At 42.4% G+C, this 24,024-nt stretch overlaps 1 protein-coding gene across 3 annotated transcripts in view; it reads left to right on the plus strand.

Annotated features, from left to right (window-relative positions):
• The window catches only part of LOC118772600 (guanine nucleotide-binding protein subunit alpha-11-like), a 48,220-nt gene that overhangs the window by 9,504 nt on the left and 14,692 nt on the right, over positions 1-24,024 (plus strand). For all 3 annotated transcript variants that reach the window (XM_036521085.1, XM_036521087.1, XM_036521086.1), the window contains exons 2-3: positions 21,004-21,188; positions 23,392-23,546. In XM_036521085.1, coding sequence (XP_036376978.1) covers positions 21,004-21,188; positions 23,392-23,546 — 340 coding nt within the window. The remainder of the gene's footprint in view (positions 1-21,003; positions 21,189-23,391; positions 23,547-24,024) is intronic.

A 24,024-nucleotide genomic window follows, 5' to 3' on the forward strand; every position in this document is an offset into this window, starting at 1 on the left:
CCTGAGTAACGGTAGCAAGATGAGAAAGTAACCGATGAGTTTCAGCGAGAATTGAGTGTTGGGTATACCATAGCATGCCGAATTGTTCTATATCGAGATCACTTATTCACTATGGTCACTACATGAGAAAGCCCAAGGCGTATGCAGGGCAGATGCCAGAGGGTGAGCACCAGTCAGCGTTCACCGGGGAGAGTGAGGTAAATGTAAGTGACCTGGCGCCTCTAACAAACTGAACTGCGATGAAGCGCAACTGGAGGCTCACAGTGCCCAGGCAAGTGTCTGCTGGGCTCATTGGGCCCGCATCTTGTCATAAATACTGATTAAAAATACATCAGCAGCAGGGAAATTGATTGTCCCGCTTCTCAGTTCCCAAATAAATAATGAGATGTAGGGCAGATGCCGAAAAATGAAATCCAAGAAAGATGTTTTTTTTTTTTTTCCCATGACCCATTTTGGAGAAGAGAAAAATGCTGAACGACCTCCCCAAATCGCTGTTATTTTTCAAGATGTTTTGTTAGCAGGCAGTTTTAATTTGTGAACAGGAAATTTACAGGTCACATAATGTCATTGTAGTATTAGATTATATAAAGAAAACGTATGTATTTGGGGGGAAATCGCTGTATCTAAATGTATGTACAGTATGTGTATTCCACTTAGGACTATTAGTTCATTTTTAACCATTTTATTGTATTTTGTAGGTGTATTGTATCATGTTTTTTTACTGACTTTCCTTGCTTCTGGTTTTGGTATAGGTATTGGTTTGGTTAGGTATTTTTTGTGTTTTTTTTTTTTTTAACTTTGTGATAGCACTGAGAACAAGAGGGTTTTTTCTGCCTGTTACTGAAGGGTTTCTGGGTTACCGCCTTCTGGGTAGCAGTATTTGGCAGGAGGGCTGTTACCCACAGCCAGAGCCCTTAGCCCCTCTGCCTGCTTGCCTGCATCCCTCTCCCCATGTTCAGGCTCTCCAAGGTGGGGTATTCTCCCACCACCCTGAGGAAAACCCCACTCATGGCCGAGGCAGATCATAGAACAGCCCCGCTCACCAGACCTGACAGCTGGCAGCTTGGTTTGAATGCAGTATGGTTTGGCGCGTGAATGAAATGCTCTCCCTTTGGCATAGAACGAATGCGAATACCCTCATCTCTGACGTCAGAGCTGCACAATTCAGTTCATCTCATTTCAGTCCACGGTGGGTTATGTTCCATACACACACCGGTGCATGACTCACTGTAATTGTCTGAGTCAGTGTCAACAAATGCATTTGAACCAGTCCACATGTTTTATTTATTTGAATCTGTTACTGCTGCATTTTGCTGTGCTTCTAAGAAACAAACAAACAGAATAGAACAGATATGCTTTCTGGCTGCTGCACTTGGCATGCATTCTTTTTAGAAGTATTTTGGCAAATTTTTAATTGCATTACATGTGTTATGATTTTTTTGACTCATGAACTGCAAAGCAATACTGTCGATTTCCTTCCCTGAATACATACATGTATTAAGCATATATATCGATGTTAACCGTGTATAGTAAATGGTGAACTGGTGTTGGCCAGCTCAACTAGAATACTAGACTAGGATATGAAACTGATCTTGTGGTTGAAAGAGAATTTATTGCATTTTCCATTCATGTTGTATCGTTCATAGCTATATCTGAAAAAGGTATTGCAAAATTTTCACTGATGTTGTAAGATTGCAGCACGTGCTCCATTTAAAATGCCACATCACCAGCAGCACTGCACCTCTGATACCGCCATTCATGTAACTGCTGAGGAGAATTGCACTGAATGACTTGTGTTGATTTCTCGTCCTCTCGTAGATCAAAACAAAGAGGAAAAAGCTAAAATGTCGATGTTAATGAGCATGGACTAAGGAATGGATGAGAAAGTACCTAAAAAAATGTAACTGAGGCCTTTTTAGGGTTAAACCCAGTAAGAGACTGAGCATTGTGAAGGAGGAGGCAGTGAAGCAGCCTCTTCCCAAAATCTCTTGGCAAACTTCTTGGGAACGGGAAGTGAAAGCTACATCAAACACGGAACAGGGGGAGGGTCAGATAATATGTGTAGCCCTATTTTGACATCTATGGGTTCTGTAACTTTTTGTGACAGTGTCAGTGCATGTACTGAACTGTGATTGAGAATTGTGGTTACAGTAAATAAAATAACTAAAGTAATGAGTACTCTACATGTATTTTTTAAGTTATTTATTTATTTCTTTTTACATTTTTTTTTATGTTTAGCTGCCTCCCAATGCCAGTCTATGACGTGACCCACTATATAGCATGTAGTAGGGTTTTGGAATAATTTTGTTTTAATAAATTGAGCCTCAGTACCCTTTAAAGTACTTTGATCGATAATATATAGGACAGCGTTAACATAGCCAGAGTAAGATGTTAAATATAGCCACTCTCTTGAGTCCTGATGCTGATCCTGTACAGCAAGTATAATAATTCAGTTTATTTGCACTTGTTGGGTCGAACATGGCTAGGTATGTTGCAACGCTGGTCATCCCTGCTGGGTTTAGTCATGTAGCTGCTGAGTAATTCCTTCAGGATTCCACCTGCTCCAGTCAGAGAATGGGCTCATTAACGTCTGGGATGGTCGCATCTCGCGGTGGAGACGCTCAGTTTAATTGGACGCGTGTCTGTGCCTCCTCTTATGCAAGCGCCCGCTGTGCCTCAGCTGCTCTGCCTGCCACCTCCGCGCCCGTCCAGTCGCAGAGCGACCGTGTCCCTGCGGGCAGGAGCAGGAGCAGGCGCAGGCAGGGAGGGGGTGCAGGCGGGAGCTGCTCCCATTTGGGAAACGCTGCTCCCAAATCTGCTCCTTCCCTGACAGCCTCACTGCACTCCTTTCCATCCCCCTGTCTTTCTGTGCTTCTTTTCTCAGCATTTCTCATTAGTAAACGTCTGTTGAATACGTGACATTTCGTGTGAGTTTTAAGCAGGTGCTGATGCTGGTGTGTGTTGGCATGGGGTGCTCACGAATGAGCTTTTCTTGGAAAAGCATTTTTCACCCACCCCCACCCACCAATCCCTTCTCCCTGTTTTTAGTTACTCTCCTCGGGGTTATGGCAGGGTTTTCAGTGGGCTTAGATGCTGTCTAAGCTGTCTAGATGCTGGGTTCCGGGGGGTGGTGGTGGTTGGGGGGGTTTGAAATTATTTGAGGGAAATTTTACGTTATTTTTAAGTTGCACATTGTTTTCGACCATTATCCTTACCATATTTGTGAAAGAAAGCTGGCAACACTTATTGTACCTATAGTCAAAAGTCTATTCATTTCACCAAATAATATGTTTGAGATTTAATGAAAATATATGTGGATTTCCATAACTTGTACACATAGGAAGAATAAACATGTCGAAATACATATGTAATTATTTTGAAAATACAACTAAAGGACATAAAGGAGACAGAGAATTTCTTGATTTATTTAAACATTTATTTCAACTGCAAATATCGCAACCCTCTTTTGAACACTCCACTTTCCTAGCTTTGTTGGCCCTGTAAAATCTTCTAATGAATCTTTTGTAGTCCAACACCCCAGGCTGAGGTCCATCAATGGCCACCCGGCAGCAAACTTCTAGGTGACCATCAGTCAGCCTGTTTCTCAGTGGGGTCTTGACCTAAAAATGAAACTGATTTTAAAGGTGTAGTCCTCAATCCTGGTTAAAAATTGTTGATGTCTGAGCTCAACAGCCAGTCAAATATACCGGACCACTAAATTGTGGAGTAAAACTGTACCTAAGAGTTTCTGGTTGGTGTCTGGTTGTGTTTATTTCTGTCACTAGCAAAACTAGCCTGTTACTTAATGTTAAGTCTAGGTTAGGATAAGTTATGGTAACAAAGGACGCTCTCAACTGCATTTTGGAACAGCGTTTTTTAATATATGAAAAAACGCTTTGAGGAGCGGTTTTCATTAGAGAAAGACGTTTCGTGTGAACACAGCCTAACTTTGTTTAGCTCCCAAGCCACGTTAGATACTAAAGTTAGTTCAGTCGAGGTATCTTTATGTAATGTCAACTAACGAGTTTCGCTGGCTAACGTAACTTAATTCAGTACATGGATATCTATGCATATTAGCTAGATTAGCAATTTCTTTAGGTATATATAATGTAGTATATAATAAATAATATATAATATAAGCTACAGTTATATATAAAATACGCTACATTAGTTATATCTTCTCTTTATCTGCTATTGCTATTATTAACATCCACAAGAATTACTCCCTAACAAAAAAAGTTTATACTTCATTTATTCTTTGTTGAGGCTTACCTTATTAATGGCTTGCAACTTGCTTATCCGAGTCGATGGTTGTAAGTGCCATCCCTAGTTGACGGTACAGAGAAATATCCAATCATCTGTTTGATTAGCTTGGCGATGAGCATCTCTCACACACCAATCGCACAAACGTTCGTCCAAACACTGATTGTTGATTGGCAGGTCATTCCTGTTGCCGGCTTGCCTGTCCGTTTGAGATCAAGCCACCTCTCCATTATTTCTTTTTTTTTTTGTCAGCGCATAGAACTCTCACTGTTGTTTTTACATTCTTTCTGATATGTAGCCTACATGCCTTTTTATGTTCATTCGGCCTAAGGCGCTCCGCAAAAACGCATAGGCGCAGTGCCTAAGCCTTTCTATGGTAGGGAAAACCCTGGGTTATGGGTCCCTCTGTGGCAGCTATGTTGCTGTGCCCAACTGAGCAGGTGGTCTGGATTGCTCTGTCTCCCTGAAACCTCAGAGGTCAGATAAAACTGGGGTACATTTGCCCTGGCTGTCAGAGGGATGACAGTGTGTTGCCCTTAGAAGGAAGAAAGCATTTTGTGGCAGCAAATATTGTTACCTTTATTGTCTGTTGTTATTATACAGTATCTATAAAATTTACAGGTTAACTGGATCATCTTGTTTTTGTCACGCTGGAGAGTTTGGACCTTTTTAATGTGAACAGTTTGAATATAGACACTTCATTGATTTGCAGCAGCACAAGCATACAGGGTCATGTGGTTAGAAGAGACTGTTTGGATTGCGGCACACCCAAAGCTTATTCACCCTCACTAAACACCCATTTCTGTATTCCTCTGTTTCAGCACTTTTGCCATGGGCATACAAGACTGACTCATAGATCTGCACTATGAACCTTTCAAACATGGCACACAATGTTCTGATAACAGTGTGTTTCATTCAGTTGCTGCCAGTTTAGGTTTATTTTTTAAAATTTATTTTACAGAATCTTTAATGTGTGTTACAGTAGTTTATATGAAATGATTAAGGGGTTCCTGAGAAGCTCAGTGGTAAAGGTCAGTGATCTCCTGTCAAGGTCAGTGATTACGCCTTGTGCGCAAGCTTGTCAATATGGCACGGGTTTAACCTGACGATGACCAGGAGCCCACAGCAACAAAACCAATTAGCTTTCATCCTCCAGGAATGGGGTGGGGAGGATGGTCAAGGCCCCCACGCCTTGCCGCTCTCAAGTACCCTGCCATTTGTCGGGGCCCCCAAGTTGCTCAGATGATGTTAGTGGAAATGCATATATCCTCCAATTAACGCCCACTCCACTCTTGTGAGTTGTGGGGCTTGTAATGTGAAAAACAGATAGTGGCTGCAACTGAGTGTTTTAAAGGGTTGTATTTATCTCGCCTTGGCACTCTTGTACGAATGCAGAAATCGTTGCAGTGAGATGAACCTTGTGTACAGTTTGCAATAATAAAAATAGGTTTGCATAAAAGGGAAAAAGTATAAAAGAATCATTAGAAAAATGCACCATGTCCGTAAGGTTATCTCCTGTAATGGAAACACATTCCAGCTCACAGTTTTATCATGGGGAGATGCATCACATACTTGATGTCATCATAATATTGAGTGATCCCTCACAAAAAGCTTCTATCAAGCGTTGCCGTGAAAGACAAACGAGTACTACAAAGGGGTCTCCATTGATCACCTTGGCATTAGCTTGCTGTTCTAATCATTTTAAAATAAATAAAACGTTGTCAGCTCAATTTCAGTGAAAAAGGTGATTGGTGTTCACCATGTGCAATGATAAGTTAACATTTTTAATACTTGGACAAATTCATGTAAATTATATTAATATAAATTTTACAGAAAAAAAATCATACCAGTGATATTATGATATTGGCATCTGTACTATTGATTGCCCAAATGTAGATCAGTATCTTCATTTTGGTCAGCTTGGGCATGCAAGCTGTGCTTGAGCCCAACACGATCAGTGCTTATTCCAGTTTCTTTGATGGAAGTGACCCAGATATACAAATAGCATGCCCCCTGGATTGGGCTTTAGCTCCACCAAATTTCCATAGTGCCTAGTGTGAAGTGGAGAGGCAATTAATATCATTTTTGATGTGATAAGTGTCACTTGGTGTGGCTGAAGTCCATAAATATCCAGCGTCAGGGCTCAAGTGTCGCCACAAAGCCACAGAACCTGTACAACTTGACTGGACACTGCTTATTTCCACCAAGTTGTCTTTGATATTTCTCCAGTAAAGTCTGAATTCAGACAAAGGATGCTGGCTGCCACCTCATCAAATTTGCAGCTGACTGCTACACAGTTGTAACCCGGATTAATCAAACACCAGGCGTTTCTTCTCAGAATAGAAAACTCAAGTAATAAAGATGACTTTAATTATTTTAGGAACTAAGTAATTAATTTGTGAATATTATTTCAAGTCCAAGTCACTGAAGCTCAGATATGAAACGATAAAATGCCTTGGGGTGGGAAAATTAGCTTTTCAGAAGCAGTATGCAGTGACAGGCGATATCTGATGTGTTTCGTGCACTACAAGAAGACCTAGAAATGTCTTTTTTTATGGCTGCCCTGTAGTGTTTAGGTCCAAATGGAAAGATCTTTCTTTCCTGTTTTATCTAAATAAAGCACTGCCTGATTGTGACCTTGTACATTCTTAAGTATTTTACTGACATTACTGTAACTCTGCTTCATGCTCCAGAAAGTCTATTTTAATTTTTGACCGACAAACCTGTGGTTTTGAAAAGAAAGCATGTCAACATTTTGAAACGGGATTTATTGCTTTAAGGAAGAAATAACTTGAAGATGGCTCCCTGGCGAGATAGGGCAGTTGAGTTTAGGAATGGAACAACAGCCGTGTCCCTGCCCTGCTCCGCTGGTTACTCGTCCCCTCCAGAGCGATGCGACAGACGGAAAGCCGGCTCTCTCGCTTGGTTAATGGAGCGTTTGAGTCCCAGCCAAAGCCCCGTTCCACTTCCTTGATGAAACAAGCTGGCCCGAGTAGCTCCTTGAAGAGCTCCTTCGAAGGAACCAGGTGGAGTGGAACAGAGGGAAGTCAGATGTCTCTGGAAATGGTTTGCCGTTGCCAGGGCCTGGTCTCTCTCTGCAGCCACTCTCCTCCTGCTTTCCAAGCTGAGGAAAGCGGCTCCAGTGCACAAGGTTGTGATGCAGGATGCCAGTTGGCTCTGTCATTAGCTCATCTGACCCCCATAGGCTGTGATTAGTTTTTGCAGATTTACTGTGCAGAGACGGGTATGGGACTTGCACTGCAGAGCATCTGCACAGAAGGAGGACGAAAAGGAGAAGCAGGAGAGGGAGTGGGTTGGGGAAAAGCCAGTCTGTCTCCCCCTCTTGGCTGCTTCTTTGTACTCCAGCTAGGCTGGGTAGAGGAACTGCAGGGGCAATGTGGCTGGGTTTGCCGTCCTTCTGTTTTATCTAAACGGGTGATTATTGCATCCCGCAGAGCACCATGGTGGTGAGACCTGCTGTTAGCAGAGAAAGACCGCGGAAGGACCCCCGCCCGACAAGTGCCTCTAACATTACCATCAATTGTAATATTGATGGTAATGTTAGAGGCATGGTTCCCTAGAGTGCTGCATTGGCATTGGTGCGTTTATCCGTTGTCTCTTAGTCCATGTATTGTGGGTTTGATCCATCAGAACACCACTGTGCAGAGCTTTCACCCATCCTGCATCCACAAGCCGCAGGCACAGGAACACATTGTACCGAACATTCTGAGTGAAGTGCCGCGTGTTCATCTACTTGCCTGTAAAGTGGCTCCAAGTACAAACATAGAAGGATGTCCAGCACATGCTGATGGCTTGCATAAGAGCTGGCAGTTTGGGAAGTCTGAAATGGGTCAAAATGCGTAGCAACTGGAACTTTGCCTGCTCCCCAGCATGGGTGGTGGTATCAGGCTCTGTGTTTTGGATTTATCATCACTTACACCAGGCCATGTACAAATAATTTGAATTTTGAAAAATTAGGCTTGTGATAAAATGCGTTGCAAATGTTTCTTGCATTCTTGCTATCTCCATTGTTTTGATCGAATTTCTAATTACTGTGTCAGTTCATTTGAACTGATGCTCTGTTTATGTTGAAGTGAAGGTGATTGCAGTGTTATACCGTGCTGCATGTTACCACAACCCCCCAGAGATTTGAGTGAATTTGTCTGCATCCTCAGGAGATCCTATCCAGGCCCTCTACACCATTTCCCCTAGGGGAGTGATTCATGCTGTCTTTGCGCTGTCAGTGAGATTAGGTAGGTTGGCGTTAGGGAAGGGGGTGTCATCACTGTGTGTGATACTCGGGGCCCAGGGGCGAAGGCAGCAGCTCTCTAGCTGCAGTTGGATGGCAGCTGGTGTGGCGTGCTCAGTGCCTGAGGCGTTTCGAGCTCTGATCCTCCTGCTCCCTCCGCCTTTGGGTTTGTGTTTTAAGCACCTTTGTTCTTTTTCCCCCTTGGCTCCTGTACAAAGAATCATCAGCTTACACATGTTACCAAAATTCCACCGGTAGGACTGTGACAAATTCAGAATTGGCAAATTCTACCACACTATTGAATGTACATCATTGATCCAGGGGGTTTAACTTGGTTTTTGTACTCAGAAATAATGTGTAAACCGGTGAGTTGCTGCGAGTTCTCTGCTCATTGGCTGATTCAAAAAAATCTATGTGACCTGCACATGTCACGTGATTACTGCATTGATATTATCCATTCAACTGAATGTGTGTTGAAGTTGCCAGGTTTGTTTTGCTGGTTATGCACTGTTGAAAGTGAGTATCGAGAGCTGCCAAAACCTCTCAGTCTGTACATGTCAACCAAAATGTTCCAACTGCAGGAAATGCAGGTGGAGCAGGCCAAAGGCATGCTGGCAGTGGGGAAAGTCAATGTGGAGGATGGCCAGACCCTTTTCAGTGTTTATCGGTGACCATGTCATGCCTGTGAGTTCAGTACATGCAGATAGGTTCAGCCCAGGACATTTTAGATCTGCATGTACATCAGATACATCACATACAACTTGTGCTCACGTATGCATAGTGTACATATTTTTCTTGAAAGAGTGGATGCTTAGACACAAAGAAATGGGTACAGGTGCAGGGGAACGAGAGGCAATAGAAGGGAAGGCAAAAGGAACGCACCCCCATACTGCAACCAACATTTACAAAATGAAGAACAGAACAAAATTTTGTTTTGCATTTTTCAGATATTTCAAAGTTTATGACGCGATACTGAATGCTTTTCAGCAAACATAGTGTTTTAACACCCTGTGCTTTCCTTAATGAAGAAGACTTACTTGAATGGGGAATTTTGATGGATTTGCAAACCATTCACAAATGAACCCACTGTAATAGATCTTTAATCTTTAAGCGATGGGTCTGGATGGATTTGAAACCCTTCTGGTTCCTGTAGAACTGCATGCAGTTATTGCTGTTATTGCTGAGAGAGAGCGACGCGCTCACAGAAAGCCAGGCCAGTGGCAGATCTTAACGCTGCGCTTGAGAGAGGAGCTGTGTGAAAACGGCACCGGAGAGGGCCGGGTGAGCTCAAGTGCAGCTCCACACATGGCTTTATTTTGGGAGGAATGGCTACACACCTGTTCCGCTGTTGCAGCCTGCAGGACTGGGCTCTTGCTTTGTGTTGTGTCAGTGCTTCTTAATCTGGTTTCAGGTTTCTTTTTTAGACCCTCCTTGCTGAATCTCGCAGGTTTGATTGTCAAGTCCTACACAAATGGGGATGAGCTCGTGAATCGAGCCAGAGGAAAAGCCACATGGCGTTTTGCGTGCACTGGGTCTGTGCTGCCACTGGAAGCCACCCGTTGGTTCAGCCACCAGCCAAATTCATCATGCCAGAGACTTAAACATCCAAGGCCACTGTGGCTGGCACTGGGGCACTGAGTTTTGCGTGGCACAGAAATTGGCATGGAACGTATTGAATCCAGGCCTGAACACAGCTTCCATTAGCAGGCACGGTTGACTTTAGGTGTTTGAAAGGGATTCCACCAATCCACCACCAGCAATGCATCGTGTAAAGCACTGCTTCAGGTATTCCATTCTGTGCTGTAATCGGCAAATACCTTGACAACAGACCAGTGGTGTGACAGAGTTGCTGTGGCAGCAACTGTGTGAAGGCAGGTGTCAGACAACACAAGGGTGGGTTCCTATACAGGACGGGAACACCACAGTGCTGTTTCTGAAATAGTAGCACTGCATACATTGACTGCAGCCCATAAATGGAGGAAAGTATGCTGCTGTAAAATTGACTGGAAAGGCATTGGGTCAAATTCAGAAGGAGTTATGATAAAGCTATGCTTTGTGGCAACTTTTTGTTCGATACTCATAGCTAATAATCTCATAGCTCATTAACTGCTCATTAACCTTGAAGACCATCTGCAAAATCTCCATAATTACAAGACTTTTCTCATGACCACAAGTACCAAATGATTGCGCTAGAATCTGAACCATTTTGGTTATTGTTCTTGCTTGAGCTCGTCTGAGGCTTCATGTCCAGTATAAGAACAGATATCAGTGTGATATCAGTGGTACACGGCAGAATGGTAGTTACAGAAGGAACAAGTTCAGCTGCTTGGAGTGTTTCCTTGTTACCTCTTTGTCTGCAGTTTAAGCAAACACACTGCTACACCCAGAGTTTCACTGTTATTGTGTCACTGTCATTGTTGCCAGGCCTAAAAACCAGATGGTCACCCGTTGCAAAAGGCTATCACCAATACTCTCAGACAGAAATGGAAGGTCACTGTGTTTAGCATTCCTGTGTCATGGACAGAGGGTCCATGGCACATTTTTCAAAGTGAATGATGGCCAGTGTAATAGTTAGCCTACCAGTTGTGATAGGAAGCCAGGACAGAGCAGTGGCATAGTATTTTCAGTATTTTCTCACCTAAATAATAAAATTATTAAATTTATCACAACCGTGTGACAGAGACACATGTTACTATTTTCATACCTTTGCAAGACCTCCTGTTAACGCCACCTCTGGGCTTTATTGTATAATTCAACTCTAGGACAGTATGAGTATTACATAATTTGCAAAATTACATTCTCTGAAATTCAAGTTGTATAATTTCTTTTTAAGTTCAAATTAATTGTTTCTTTTGTTGGTGTGATTTCATTCCTAATAAAATTGTGAAATGGGTAAATTGCTGACACATCTAAAGTGAAACTGCCAACTCATTAAGTCTAGTGATCAAATAATGGCACCCTGTAACTTGAGGTTTCATGGGTGTGTTGTTATATTTTGACATGCTCTCACGTGCACCTACAGTGTGAGTATAATGACCTTTCCTGTCCTCAGATTCTCGGGCAAAGGGGAACATCCATCATACACAGTTCACTGTGGTTGGAAATGCAGAAATCAACTTCGGGTTCTGTGTACAGGGCAGGAAGATCCCTGTGATTGTATGAGTCTAACTCCTTCACATAATCTTTTTTTTTTTTTAGTCACATAGTCTTCAGATAGTGATATGTGATAGTCAGATCCTCTGATGTTATCATTTCTATCCATATGTCAAAATGTAAGCCAGAAATTGGAGGTGTGCAACAAACTAAAAAAAATGGTAGGATTAGTGAACCACTGTGGGACTGGTTCCATAGTGATTGCTTGTGCACCAAGGTGGAGCCATATTTGAACCCATGCTTAATCCAGTTGCGACAGCTATGTCAAGAGGCCATGTCGGTATTCGCAGAGGAATTTTTGTTTCGCACAATTTGTTTAGAGAACAGTGTGAACATCAAAACTGGTTTTGAAAACAAAACTGGATTGGAATACAGATTGACATTTAAGGTTTCATAACAAGGTTTTTCTTGTCTCGTCTGACAAAGGAATTCAGTACGTTGAGGTGACATTGTTCAAACATGAAAAGTTAGTGCAAAACCACATTTTTTTCCATAAAGTTTAAATGCCTTCTGGTAGACTGTTGTTTGTTGTTCATTTAAACTCTGCATTGCACCCTACACTTAGCCTGGTCACAGGAATGTACTGACAGGAAGTGCGTAAGAAATATAGCTGTTGAGTGACATTGCATAACATCCTAACCATGAAACCATTCCTGTCAGTTACCACTGTGTTCTCTTCACAGTCATAACTATTGGCTTGTGTTTATATTGATAACACAAAGACACTCAACCTTGAAGGAACATAATTGAACCCAAAAAATCCAGCTGAAGTAATATTTTTAAATACACTCAATGCATTTGAATGATCATAAGTGTGACAGGATAGGTTCTTGCCAAATAACCAATTGGCGTGTAGTTAGCTCATTTGCTCCTCTGTATTAAGAATGTTTTTATGCTGTAAAATAAACATGTTCCTAATTTTATTCTTGTATCGAATTTTTACAGTTTCATGTGCATCTCTCAAATTCATGGGATCCCTGACCTTAGCATTGATCATATACATATTCATCCATGTTTGGATCACAGATTCTTTGTTTTGATGGCTACTGTGAAGCTAGGTTAGTTCAAAGAAATGAGATTAAAAATTAAAAATTATTCTGATTAAAAATGTGAGATCATTGCAGTAAAACTGCATCGGCTATTTCGGTGACATCAGAAAAGTATGGATAAATCACAAAAAGTTGTAGGTACCTATACATGTTGTGCAATGTTGCCATTGGGGGGGGGGGGGGGGGGCATTATGGAGCACCTGTCCCCAGCAGAATCACAGTTGTTAATTTTTTTTTTGCCTGTGTGCAGATTTTCAGATTCTGTATTGTATTTACCTGTAAATGGCAGGTTATGGATGGTTGTTCTGACCCCTGACAAAATTAGCTTAGTTTTAACAGCCAGGAATTATTCATCTCCACTATTGGTTGTGACTAAGCAGCCATAGATATGGTAGTCTCACCTGCTCACTTGCTCACTGTCGGGTCAGTTTTTGTTGAGACATAGAGGTATAGACTGAGATCTATGGCTCCTGTTGTGTGTGTGTGTGTGTTTTTTTTTTTTTAGCAATCATTCTGTTGTGTCTGTCTATCAATGTTGGTGAACTTCAGCTTCAGCCACTGTTTATCTTTTCCCTTGTTTGGTGTATGCCGTCAAGATTTTTGAGTGTTCCTCTTGACACATGCAATAATTGTGTTGTTTCTGTGACAGACACACCTGCAATTTGGACACCAACAGTTTCAGCACCTTCAAAATCTGTTAGATCTCTCATGCTGTTGCTGTAGAAACCCGCATGTTAAAGTGCTGATTTAAATATGTCTTTTTAGTATTGAACTTGGTAGAACTGTAATTAGAATCTCAGTTTAGTTACTTCAAAACGCAAGCCCTTTTCCGTTTTGTGTTTCCATCATTCTGTCTACCCTCTATAGACCCTTGTCTATCCTCAGTATGTTTACCAAAGGCAGTGTGTAGGTCCTGTGGTTTACTTGTGAGTGAGAGTGTACCGTCTGTCCCTCTGAAGATCTGGCCACAGTTGGTCTGAGTATCTGCGTGTGTGTGTGTTCATTTGTCTCTTTGCACGTTTCCCTCTGTTTGCATGTTTGTGGTCAGCTGCAGATACACATGTGAATCGTGTATATGAGTCTGTGTGTGAACAGTAACGGAAGCCTTTTTCCCTCAGCCTTATAAACACTGTTTGAGATGAAGTTTCATGTCTACCCGATTGATGGTTTTTCATTTACACAAGCTCTGGGAAAAATGTCCCATGCCATGTTGCATTGTCATGGAAGGGGCAATAAAGGTTCAGTTCCCAGCTCCTCTCCAGAAATCCCCTGTTCGCTACTATATGTTATTAAAAGTGTGTATAATGATGTGCATCTTGGTAGAACTGCATTTGTTGATCAGATTTTATTTTATTTGATTATTTATGGTGTCACAAAGCGCATTTATATATTTTTTCCATCTGCTTGCAGTGTTTGTACTGCTAAAGGATGCAGAAACCAGCAACAATCTCTCCATTCACAAATATGTGCAATACACAAAGTAAATGACTCATCTCCATAGCAACAACAACAAAAATCTGTGATCTGAGACAAGAGAATACAGGAATGATGGCTCGCTTGTATTTTCTGAAATGCTCACCATCTAAGATGACGACAAACTCATTTGAGGTGTTCAGCTGACATTTAGTGCTGGCCATATACTGACTGACATTCTGAGAGTAAGATGTAGGTAGCTGTAGATGGATATGGTGTTCAGGTGCACAGTTCAGAGTGATGAACAGCGTGTCTGGTAATTAAGCTGGTAAACCAGTGATGCCCAAGTTGGAGAATAGTTCACCAACAGTAAATGTCATTCAACTCTTTAAAAGAACAGGAAAAACTAGGCCCTGTTTGGTGACCCGCTTAGCTACCAGGTTGATTTCGTTGACCTGAACTGTCTGTACACAGTCAGTTCCATAACCAGCTGGATGCAGGTGACTAATATTACTAATATTACTAGGCTAATATCTATTGTTACTTGCAATGCCTTGTTCCCGTCTGTTTGCTACTGATGAAAATGCCTGCTCTGTGACGTGCGATCACACAAGGCACTGCTCACTAGCCTGTTACAGAGAGCGGGGACAGCTGCTGCTACTACACCAATGTGGAGATGTAGAAGGGGGGCATAATCCTCTGACAGGGTCAGGCAAAATAAATAAAGGAATTTTCTATTTTACCTGTCTGCAAGCAGCTTTGGAGCATCTGAGGTTGAATGTTTTAACAGCTGCTGTGGCAGACAGCTAAGACAGGTGTAGCTGAGATGCTTTAGAACAGCAGGGGAAGCCACCAGAGCTGTGCAGAGCCTCAGCGCAGCTCATCACGCTTGGGGATTCTGGTCCGTGCTTTCTGCTGAGCTGGCTCCCCTTGTCACAGAGAACATTTATGGAGTCATTTACGAAGAGTGCCGTGTTCCACTTTGTTGCACCTGTTAACACTTTTCATGGAAACAAAAGCGATCCCGGACTCGGTGCCTCCATCAATTTGGAGCAGCGACGTATTCAAAGCTCTCGCTTGGAATTTGGTCAGAGGGACTACATTGATTTGTGTTGACTAAATACAGTTTGTTTCAGACTGTGGATGCCTAATTCTCATTATGTGCTCACTAGATGTCCTGTGGTCATCATCTCACTGGCAGTGGACGGGGCTTTTGGTGCAACTGCAAATAACTGTTGAGACATAATTGTAAACCATCAGTAGGAAAACCTTAATGTAGCAAATTATGTGCTTCAGAATAAATTGGTTTGATTTTATTACAGCAGATTCACATTAAACTGAAAAGAAAATAGTGACAGGATGAAGGGATTATCATTTTAAGGGTTCATTTCTGTTTCTGTGCTTTAACTCCTTGAAGGTCAGATTGGCCTGTTAATCATACTGGGTTTGCGTCCAGAATATTCACAGCACAGGAACAGCACAACCTGCTCAGCACTCAGCGGTGGAGACTGGAATTCACAGCTACCAGTTAATATTTTTATAGTAAATGATTCATTGTAATGATGCAGTGTATCAGAGGCAGTGGTGGTGCAGGTTAAACAGTTGGCCACACACTCTGCAGGAGCCTTCATTTTCCATGTCACTTCTGCAGAGTGTCATGTAAAGATTCTTAAGGGAGTAAGTGTTAAATTGTTTAAACTGTACATCTTAAAATGACGATGACAAGGGAAATGCGGTTGCCTGTGCTGTAGGCAATTAGAATTATATTCACCTGACTACCACACACAGAAAGTGGTTGCCATGGTGACCAGCACTGCTACTTTAATGTTGCACTCAGTGGAGGTATGCATTTTTCACATGTCCAATATATGGTTTCGTTTCTTCAGTTTGCTTAAGAATGTAGAGCAACACGCAACAACAGCTGCAATTGGTCTATTGCAATTTGACAGATGGGCTGATGTCCCATTTGTAAATCCTTTCCTGCTCTTGGTGTTGGGGGTGCGGTGTATGCAGCTAATTATGTTCTGCCACCAAAAAGCAACCCCCCCCCCCCAAGCCCAGGCAAATTGATTCAGAAATCTCCCTTCATACCACAGTGCTTGAGCAAAATCATCACTTGATCGAAATTAGTTTCGAGCTCATCTCACATGGTCTCAGAAAACATCCAGCTTTTATTGTGCTACCCGGCTAGCAAACTTAATGTAATTTAAAACTCTGTAATGTCAAAGACAACTGCAGCCAATTTCTCCAAGATTGTCCTCGGTTTGTCTGAGGTGAAGCTAATGGAATTACATCAATTAGCAGCCCCAGACGTAGCTGGATGCTGCTGACCCTGCTGACTGTGATTCATAGCAAATGCACTCTGCTGCTTACGCAGTCACAGACTTGCAGTCACTGGGCTGCTCCAGTGTTTACCTGGCCACCTCAGTGTGTAGAGGTAGGGGCTGGTGGGGGTAACACCCTCTCAATCGCAGGTTTTAGCAGGTTATTACATTGACCAAAGTTATTTCATTCAGTTACTCTGAAACGTCTCCATCAGCCAGTCTGAAGCTAATTGTGGCCCTCTCGTGGGAGAGCCCGATTGAAGGCACACGACAGGGAGCCCTTTGTCTTTGCCCTGGCCTAGTTTTGAGCGTGTAAATAATATGAAGTAAGGCAAACAGATGTCAGTGAATCTGCTTTATCATTAAGGAAAGACAGTCTCTCCAGGCCTCCATGCACCCTTAAACTCTCAGTGGAAGTAGAGAAGCCTGTGGCTAAAGATTTTTTTTTTTTTGGATGTTGGTTTTCTCAGCCTTTCTTTAGCTGTCTGCTTGCCCCAGTCTTCTTACTCATCTGAAAGAAGGCTGCCCTTATCATTTAAATTGGCACTGGCAAGGGGCCTCCCAGAGCAATCTGATGGAGATTTTCGCATTAACCAGTTAGAATTCCCAGACTTTAATTGATAAATTAGCCCACATGATTTAGAAGAGGGCTTAGAAAAGGAACCCTTCCTTTGAAATGGCTTCTCCATCTCTGGCTGTCCTCCTTTGAGCTGTGCTCTTGGTCTGTGGCTATACTTCTGTTGAAATAGTGTAAAGATATCAGAGATTAGCTCTTATAAGCAGATAAGGAGAGAGAGATACATTTCAAATGTTCATTACAAAAATCAGTATAGCTATCATTATTTATTCGCTTTTGGAGGAACGTAGCCTGTTTTAGTTTTAAAGTTCATTCAGTAGTATACGTTGGGTACGTCTGATGGTGTGTGTCTCAATATCTGCTCAAGTCAGTATCTTTGTCAGTGGTGCCGTTTTGTTACCGAATTGAAGCTTGGCAGTTAGGCGGCTTGTGTTACAAAGCTTCCCCAAATTTACATCCAGGACTTCCTTGGAGGTGTTTTTTTTGTTTTGTTTGTTTCTTTGTTTCTTTTTAATGTGAGAAAATTATGAGCAAATGTGAGTGCCGCATGAAATGGCATCTTATCTATAGGAGGAAAGTGTTGCGTCAGTGGAAACACCCAGATGCCATCAAGACTGTCCTTGCAGTGCTTACTTGCTGAAAGAGACTGCACCGTTGCTTGTGAACACTCCCTTGTAATCCTCTCTTAGACCTCAAGATGCAGGACAGGGCGCTTGATGTTGAAACTGTACTGGTTTTTTAATCTATATGTTTAGTCTCTTCGTAGTTTAAAATCAGTGTTCCATCATGGAATCATGTTTTAAAGACACATTCTGTGAAGCATAGCTCTTGTGCATTTCTGCTTTATAACTCCAGTCTCAAAAATGAAACATAAATAGTTCTGCAACAGGACTGAATTTTGTGAGTGAGTCTGTTGTCTGAAAGGGCTGTATAACCAGCACGCAACTACTGCTCTGGGTAAAATGGGTGTCATCTAACTGTAAGCGCGCTGCAACCGTGGTCTGCTTAAGTGACATTGCAAAACCAGCTGCGTATTGTGACAAACACAGGACGGGTGACAATAAGACAGACGCGTTTCGCACGTGTCTGATCCATTCGAGGTTTAGCAAGCAGCAGGCCCTCGCACAGAAAGCACAAAGGAGGGAGAACAATGCTGGCGTTACGCAACGGGCCGTGTCAGATAATGGAGCGCACATGTGTGCAGAGGCAGTGCAAAGTCAGGTACGCAGCAGCGAGCGTCCTGCACGGCGCCGGTGACTCAGCCTCGGCGCTGGAGGATGAGAGGGAGAGAAAGCGGTGCACCGGTGGTCTGCACGTAGGTGGGAGTGTTTCCTCTGTCGGTAATGAGGCAGCTATGCGGTGGTGTCATGTCGTCCGATATCCGAGGTTTCTCTTCTTGTGTTTGTGGACCGACGGGTTCTTTACGGCTTTGTCTGCCAGGGTTTCTGTTTTTTTTTTTTTTTTTTTTTTTAAAAGATGCTTTCAGTTTTGTTTCTGTCTGCCTGGTGTTATATACCGTTCCATTTTTGAGAGAGAGAGAGAGAGAGAGAGAGAGAGAGAGAGAGAGAGAGAGAGAGAGAGAGAGAGAGAGAGAGAGAGAGAGAGTAATGTGTGATATTCACACTCAGTGACACCACTGCCATTGTATGTGAACTGGTAAACAATATTTGGAGATACTTATAAGATATTCATATTTATCACAAATACGTAAACAGCTATGTTTATGTGGAGTGCCAACTGTCAATTCATTCAAAAGTGACAGGTTGCCATGACACAATTATTTATAAATTGCAAGAGAAACCAAGACTCATTTGAGGCTAACCTACACTCCTGACATCATTTAAGTATTAAGAGCTTTTTGTTACACACCTTACAGGGAAGTTTCCTAAAAAGGAGTGCTGTTAGATTAAGCAACAACTGTAAGTGCATTTGTGACATCATACCCTCATACCCATCATACCATCATCATACCCATCATACCCAAAATTTATCTGAATGCAGATGATACAGAAACAGATGATGTTCATGGAGAATGTGTTGTGCAGAGACATGCGAGTCCTTATCAAGAGGAAGTGAGCTCATCTGCCATGTGATAACAAAGACGGTGGGTTCTGGCCCATATTTCTCTCATTGGAAAATTCACATCACAAGCAGTTGCCTGAGAAATGGCAATTTCGTTTGGAGCTTTGTGTCCTTCAGACACTGATGTTGGCTATATCATCAAATGATTATGCTGTCTTTATGGAGGCTTGCAAGTTATGTAACATCACAGAGAATTGCTCTTGTGCCAAACGTGGGTGTCACTGTCTTAACAAGGTGGCATTCAGAAAAGGCATGTCAGATGTCATTGTGTGCAGGTCTCACCTCTTTGAAACCGAACTTTAGAAAAACCGTAGAAAAAGGCAGTCCATGCTCAGGTGCCTAGCCAACAACCTTAACCCTCCTTAGGAAGATGGTTTTGTTGAAGTGCAGTTCTGATGGAAACCTGAGTTATTCTGGAGCAGTGACATTGCTGGAAGAATGGCATGCTGTCAAATTGCTGTCAAAAGCCTTACCACAGGGGACAAAGGAGACTTTGGAATGTTTGGCACCTGTTTTACCATATATAGAATGGCTGAACATGCTTGATCTAAACTAGCATCGTAAAGGGCATTTTAAACTTCCTGTGTAAGACAGGAGGCAGAAAGCAGCCCTGCCTGTAAGAGGTAATGCAGCGCACAGGGGAAACCTGAAAGTGAATACTGTAGAAAATGACATTTGCTTTATTGCATTGTTGAGCTCCACCTTGAGAGGCTAAAAATACGAGTGCATGCTGGCTGTTCCTGCGAGGACTGGTGTACCTGGTTTCACCTCAGCCAGCTGAGACTTCTGTGCCTCTGCTGAAGCTGTGATGTTCCACTTTCAGACTCAGGGTGAAGGTGCTGTGCACATAGTGATGTCACAGGAGCAGAGGAGGGAGGGGAGGTGCAGGGAGGGAGTTGTGTCTGCTGATGCATTTTTACCTTGTTCATTCAGCAGAAAGCAGCTCGAATGTGTTTCGTGTGACTGTGGGCCAGTATGTTTACGTTTACTAATTTGGCAGATGCTCTTACCCAGGGAGATTATAATGTAAGATACATTAGTGCATATAAAAAAAAAACCCACAGGTACGGCTGTGCAGATTCAGAAAATATCACCAATATGTGAGTAGCATTGTGACAGTGTATAAGAGCTAAAAGGGGTGTATACTGCAACGATATGCTGGTTTGATAAATAGTGTTAGTACTATCCAACCAGGGTGAAAATCATGATGTGCTAAAAAGCACTACACACAGTGCCTTATAAGCCCTATAAATAGAGCTACGAGCTGACAAATGCCCAGTGCAGTTGTGTTAGGGAAAGGAAGAGCTTGGGGTTGCGCACCAAGATGCAATGTGAAGAGGTGGGTCTCCAGTCTGCTCTAGAAGATGGCCATCGACTGCCGTTCTGTCAATTTGGGAAGCTTGTTCCACCACAAGGGGGCCGGAACAAGTAGTGATAATGCATATTACACAAAGCATTTGTTTTTCAAGAATCATAGTAGTTACACATAGTATTGCGCAAGACGTTTTTCCACAACAGGTATATGCGGTTTGTGAGTACACCCCTTGTATTGCATAGTTACATCTCAGTAACTCGAGTATAATCATTGTGCACAAGTGCAATAGGTCACCCATAGCGGCAAGCTTCGTGACCAAATGGAGAGGCCTTTGAGACTTCTGAACACAGTTGCAGTGAGTAGCCAGGGCCAGAGTTGTCCTCAGTGTGTGTGTTGGAGCACTGAATGTGTACGGATGACCACCTTTGACCATTTCTGTGATGTGGACGGTTTTGACTGCTTCTGTGGTGTGTGTTTTCTTTTGATCGTTTCGGTGGTGTGCGTTCGCTGTTGACCATTCCTGTGGTGTGCGTTCGCCGTTGACGGTTTCTGTGATGTGTGTGTGTGTGTTTGCTCAGGCACAGGCGAGAGCGGCAAGAGCACCTTCATCAAGCAGATGCGCATCATCCACGGGACGGGCTACACGGACGAGGACAAGCGCGGCTTCACCAAGCTGGTGTACCAGAACATCTTCACCTCCATGCAGTCCATGATCCGGGCCACAGAGACCCTCAAGATCCAGTTCAAGTATGAGCAGAACAAGGTGAGCATCATTCACAGATAACGGAGAACTCTCGTTTGCACATACCTTTGAATGTGTTTTTTAATGGCTGTGTAACTATTAAGTTCAGATTTCTCAGATCACAGGCACTAGGACTAAAGCAGGGGGGCGTTGGGTTGCGTGCTCCTGAAATAATAATATAAACTCTTTACTGCTGTCTTTGACAGTGAAAGATTTTAAACATGAACCGTTCATTAGTCCTGTAATATTGCCAGGGAAAAGAAACATTCAGCATTTATTTGCACTGAAGGGTCTTGTCAGGAAATCCACACCATATATTTTCATATCAGTATGGTTTTCTGAGATGCAGTGATGAATATTCAAATAGACATGCTGTTAAACAAAATGGGAAGATAAGAAATCCATTATGTCCAGGGCCTGACAGAGATTACATTTATTGCAGTGCATTTCACAGTTTATGAATGGGCTCAGTTCAGTTTTCTTTTAATTCAGCGCTTAATGTTGATGTTACTTTTACTTTTCATATTTTGACATTTACTAGCATTTATTTACATAATGTCACTCAACCATGTTGGTCTGCCCTGTTGATGTTATGTATCAATACAACCTTTTATAGAAAGTATTATATTGTTAATGATTGGCCTTCTGTCCTTACGTATTGATAGTTTATGTGCGTTGCTTAATTGGTTATTATCCTCTGGAAAAAGATGAGGAAAGGCAGAAAGGGCTATATTTAGCTGCTCAGATTTAGCTGCTCTGTCTTTCTGAAACATCATCCTATTAAAAGTAAGCAACACCTTGAGGCTGACTTATGAATATCCATTCTATGATGTAGTAGACCAAACAGAAATAGGGGGACCCTTTCCAGAATGGGAAGCAAGTGTCCTATACTGTGTATGTGCCTGCTGGGTAGGCTGCAACCAAGTGCTGTTGTTCACTGTAATTCGATTAAAAAAAAAAAAAAAAAAGACCTGTAGAACATTGAGCTGCTTGTGCTGATTTGACACCAGTTAGAGCACACATTACAGCCTCCCTGTTCACCTTAGAACAAAGTTCTGGGTACCAGTGTTTAGAATAAAAGGGTGGCTTTATTAAGCAATTGTTAGATACTTTTGTCACAAAGGTTGAACCTCCACACAGAATCCAAAACATTTCCTGAAGTAGAGTTGTTTTCTGTAGCAAGAGCACTTCCATTTTAAAAGATAGTGTTTCGCCCAGATAAAACCCACATGCATAGCTATATTGTTTTTATTTGTAGAATATACATTAATAAGAATGTATCAGCTGAGTTTCTTACATCAGTGCATCAAAGTAAACGTGTGTAGTTAGCAGAGGTAATTAAAAAAATCTGGATTTTCTGGAATGACAAATGGGAAGTTTCTGAGCTCCTCCTACTCACTCTTCATTTTGTCACCATTTGAAATTAAGCCATCTCTGTCACACCAGTATAGACAATTGAGCTGCACAAACATAAGTGAAAGCAAACCTTGAAAACGGGCGGGAAAAAAGTAATGTTTTCAGTTTCTTGACGCCAGGGATGTTCTGACTGAGCTGCTCAATGTCTGCCCGTTACGAGTTTGTTTCTGAACAGTGAAACAACGTTGTGTGTTGACAGTTGTCCATTTTATCATCAAGGAGATGGATTTATTCTGAAAACATAAATTTGCCAGTGTTAATGGAATTCTATCAGGCCTACCTACGAATCAATCCGTGTAGACATAAGAGGTATCAATCAAGTAGTGGACACTTGCAAATCCCAGTTAATCATGCAGTTTTTAGGCTTTTATATTTTTGAGAAATGCTGTCTAATGGTTAAAAATAATGGGGCTGTAAGAAATCTGGCTAATGCATCTCATAAAACAACAGAACAGAACGAACAAACTTTGGAAAAATTAAAATAAAAATTATTTAAAAATGCAAAGAAGCCCAGCATTGGGCACAAGCTGCTCACAAGAATTCTCTTAGCAGAACCCACACACCTGTATTTAATGTGCCTCTCATTAGGCAGATGTGGTCAGTTAACCAATGGCGGGCTTCACATGCACACAGATAGTTACAAACCAAACTTGAAAAGGGTAAAGCTGGGGTGGTTGACTTTGACACTGAAAGAAGTATAGAGAAAAGCTGTTGTTGGGAATTGGATGTATCTGCCTGATGAAAAGATTTTTTCCAATGAACCAATCTGTTTTTGTCTCTGTTCTCCTACCCCTGTCCTTCTGTCCAGTCAAACGCCCTGTTGGTGAAAGAGGTGGATGTAGAGAAGGTGGCATCCTTTGACCCCCCCTATGTCGCCGCAATAAAGATGCTGTGGACTGACCCTGGCATCCAGGAGGCCTATGACCGGCGGCGAGAATACCAGCTGTCTGATTCCACCAAATAGTAAGTCCATACGGGGAGCCCCAGAACACAGCTGGGTATTAGGGTGAGGACGGAGCAGGGGATACAATCCATTTGTCATTAAGAGCAATGGTTCTCAGCCCTGGATGAGTGCACTCACCTTGTGAGTTTCTTTTTCTTTTCAGCTCTTTGTAGCAAGCACTACTCAGCACAAGTGGTCATTTGCCTCATGTAAAAAATGTGCTGCCTTTGACCTGTTCTTTAATCATGGTCACAGTGAATGCTGCTCCATCCTTGGCCGTGCTGAGGTCACTTCAGGTCTCAGCTTGATTGAGGCCACAGCTAGATGTCCGAAATCAGAGCGCCCTAGCCAAAGCAAAGGACCATAAAGTAGCAGTAGTTTTGGACCAGATATGAGAATCATTGCTCTACATGTGATATAGATGTCAGTTTCCAGAGTAATCCCTGGCTGTCCCATTTCACATAGCGGAGTTGAACAACTTTAATGATGTCTTCATAC

Source organism: Megalops cyprinoides, chromosome 2 (assembly GCF_013368585.1).
Source record: "Megalops cyprinoides isolate fMegCyp1 chromosome 2, fMegCyp1.pri, whole genome shotgun sequence".
In the NCBI taxonomy this organism is placed as follows: domain Eukaryota; kingdom Metazoa; phylum Chordata; class Actinopteri; order Elopiformes; family Megalopidae; genus Megalops; species Megalops cyprinoides.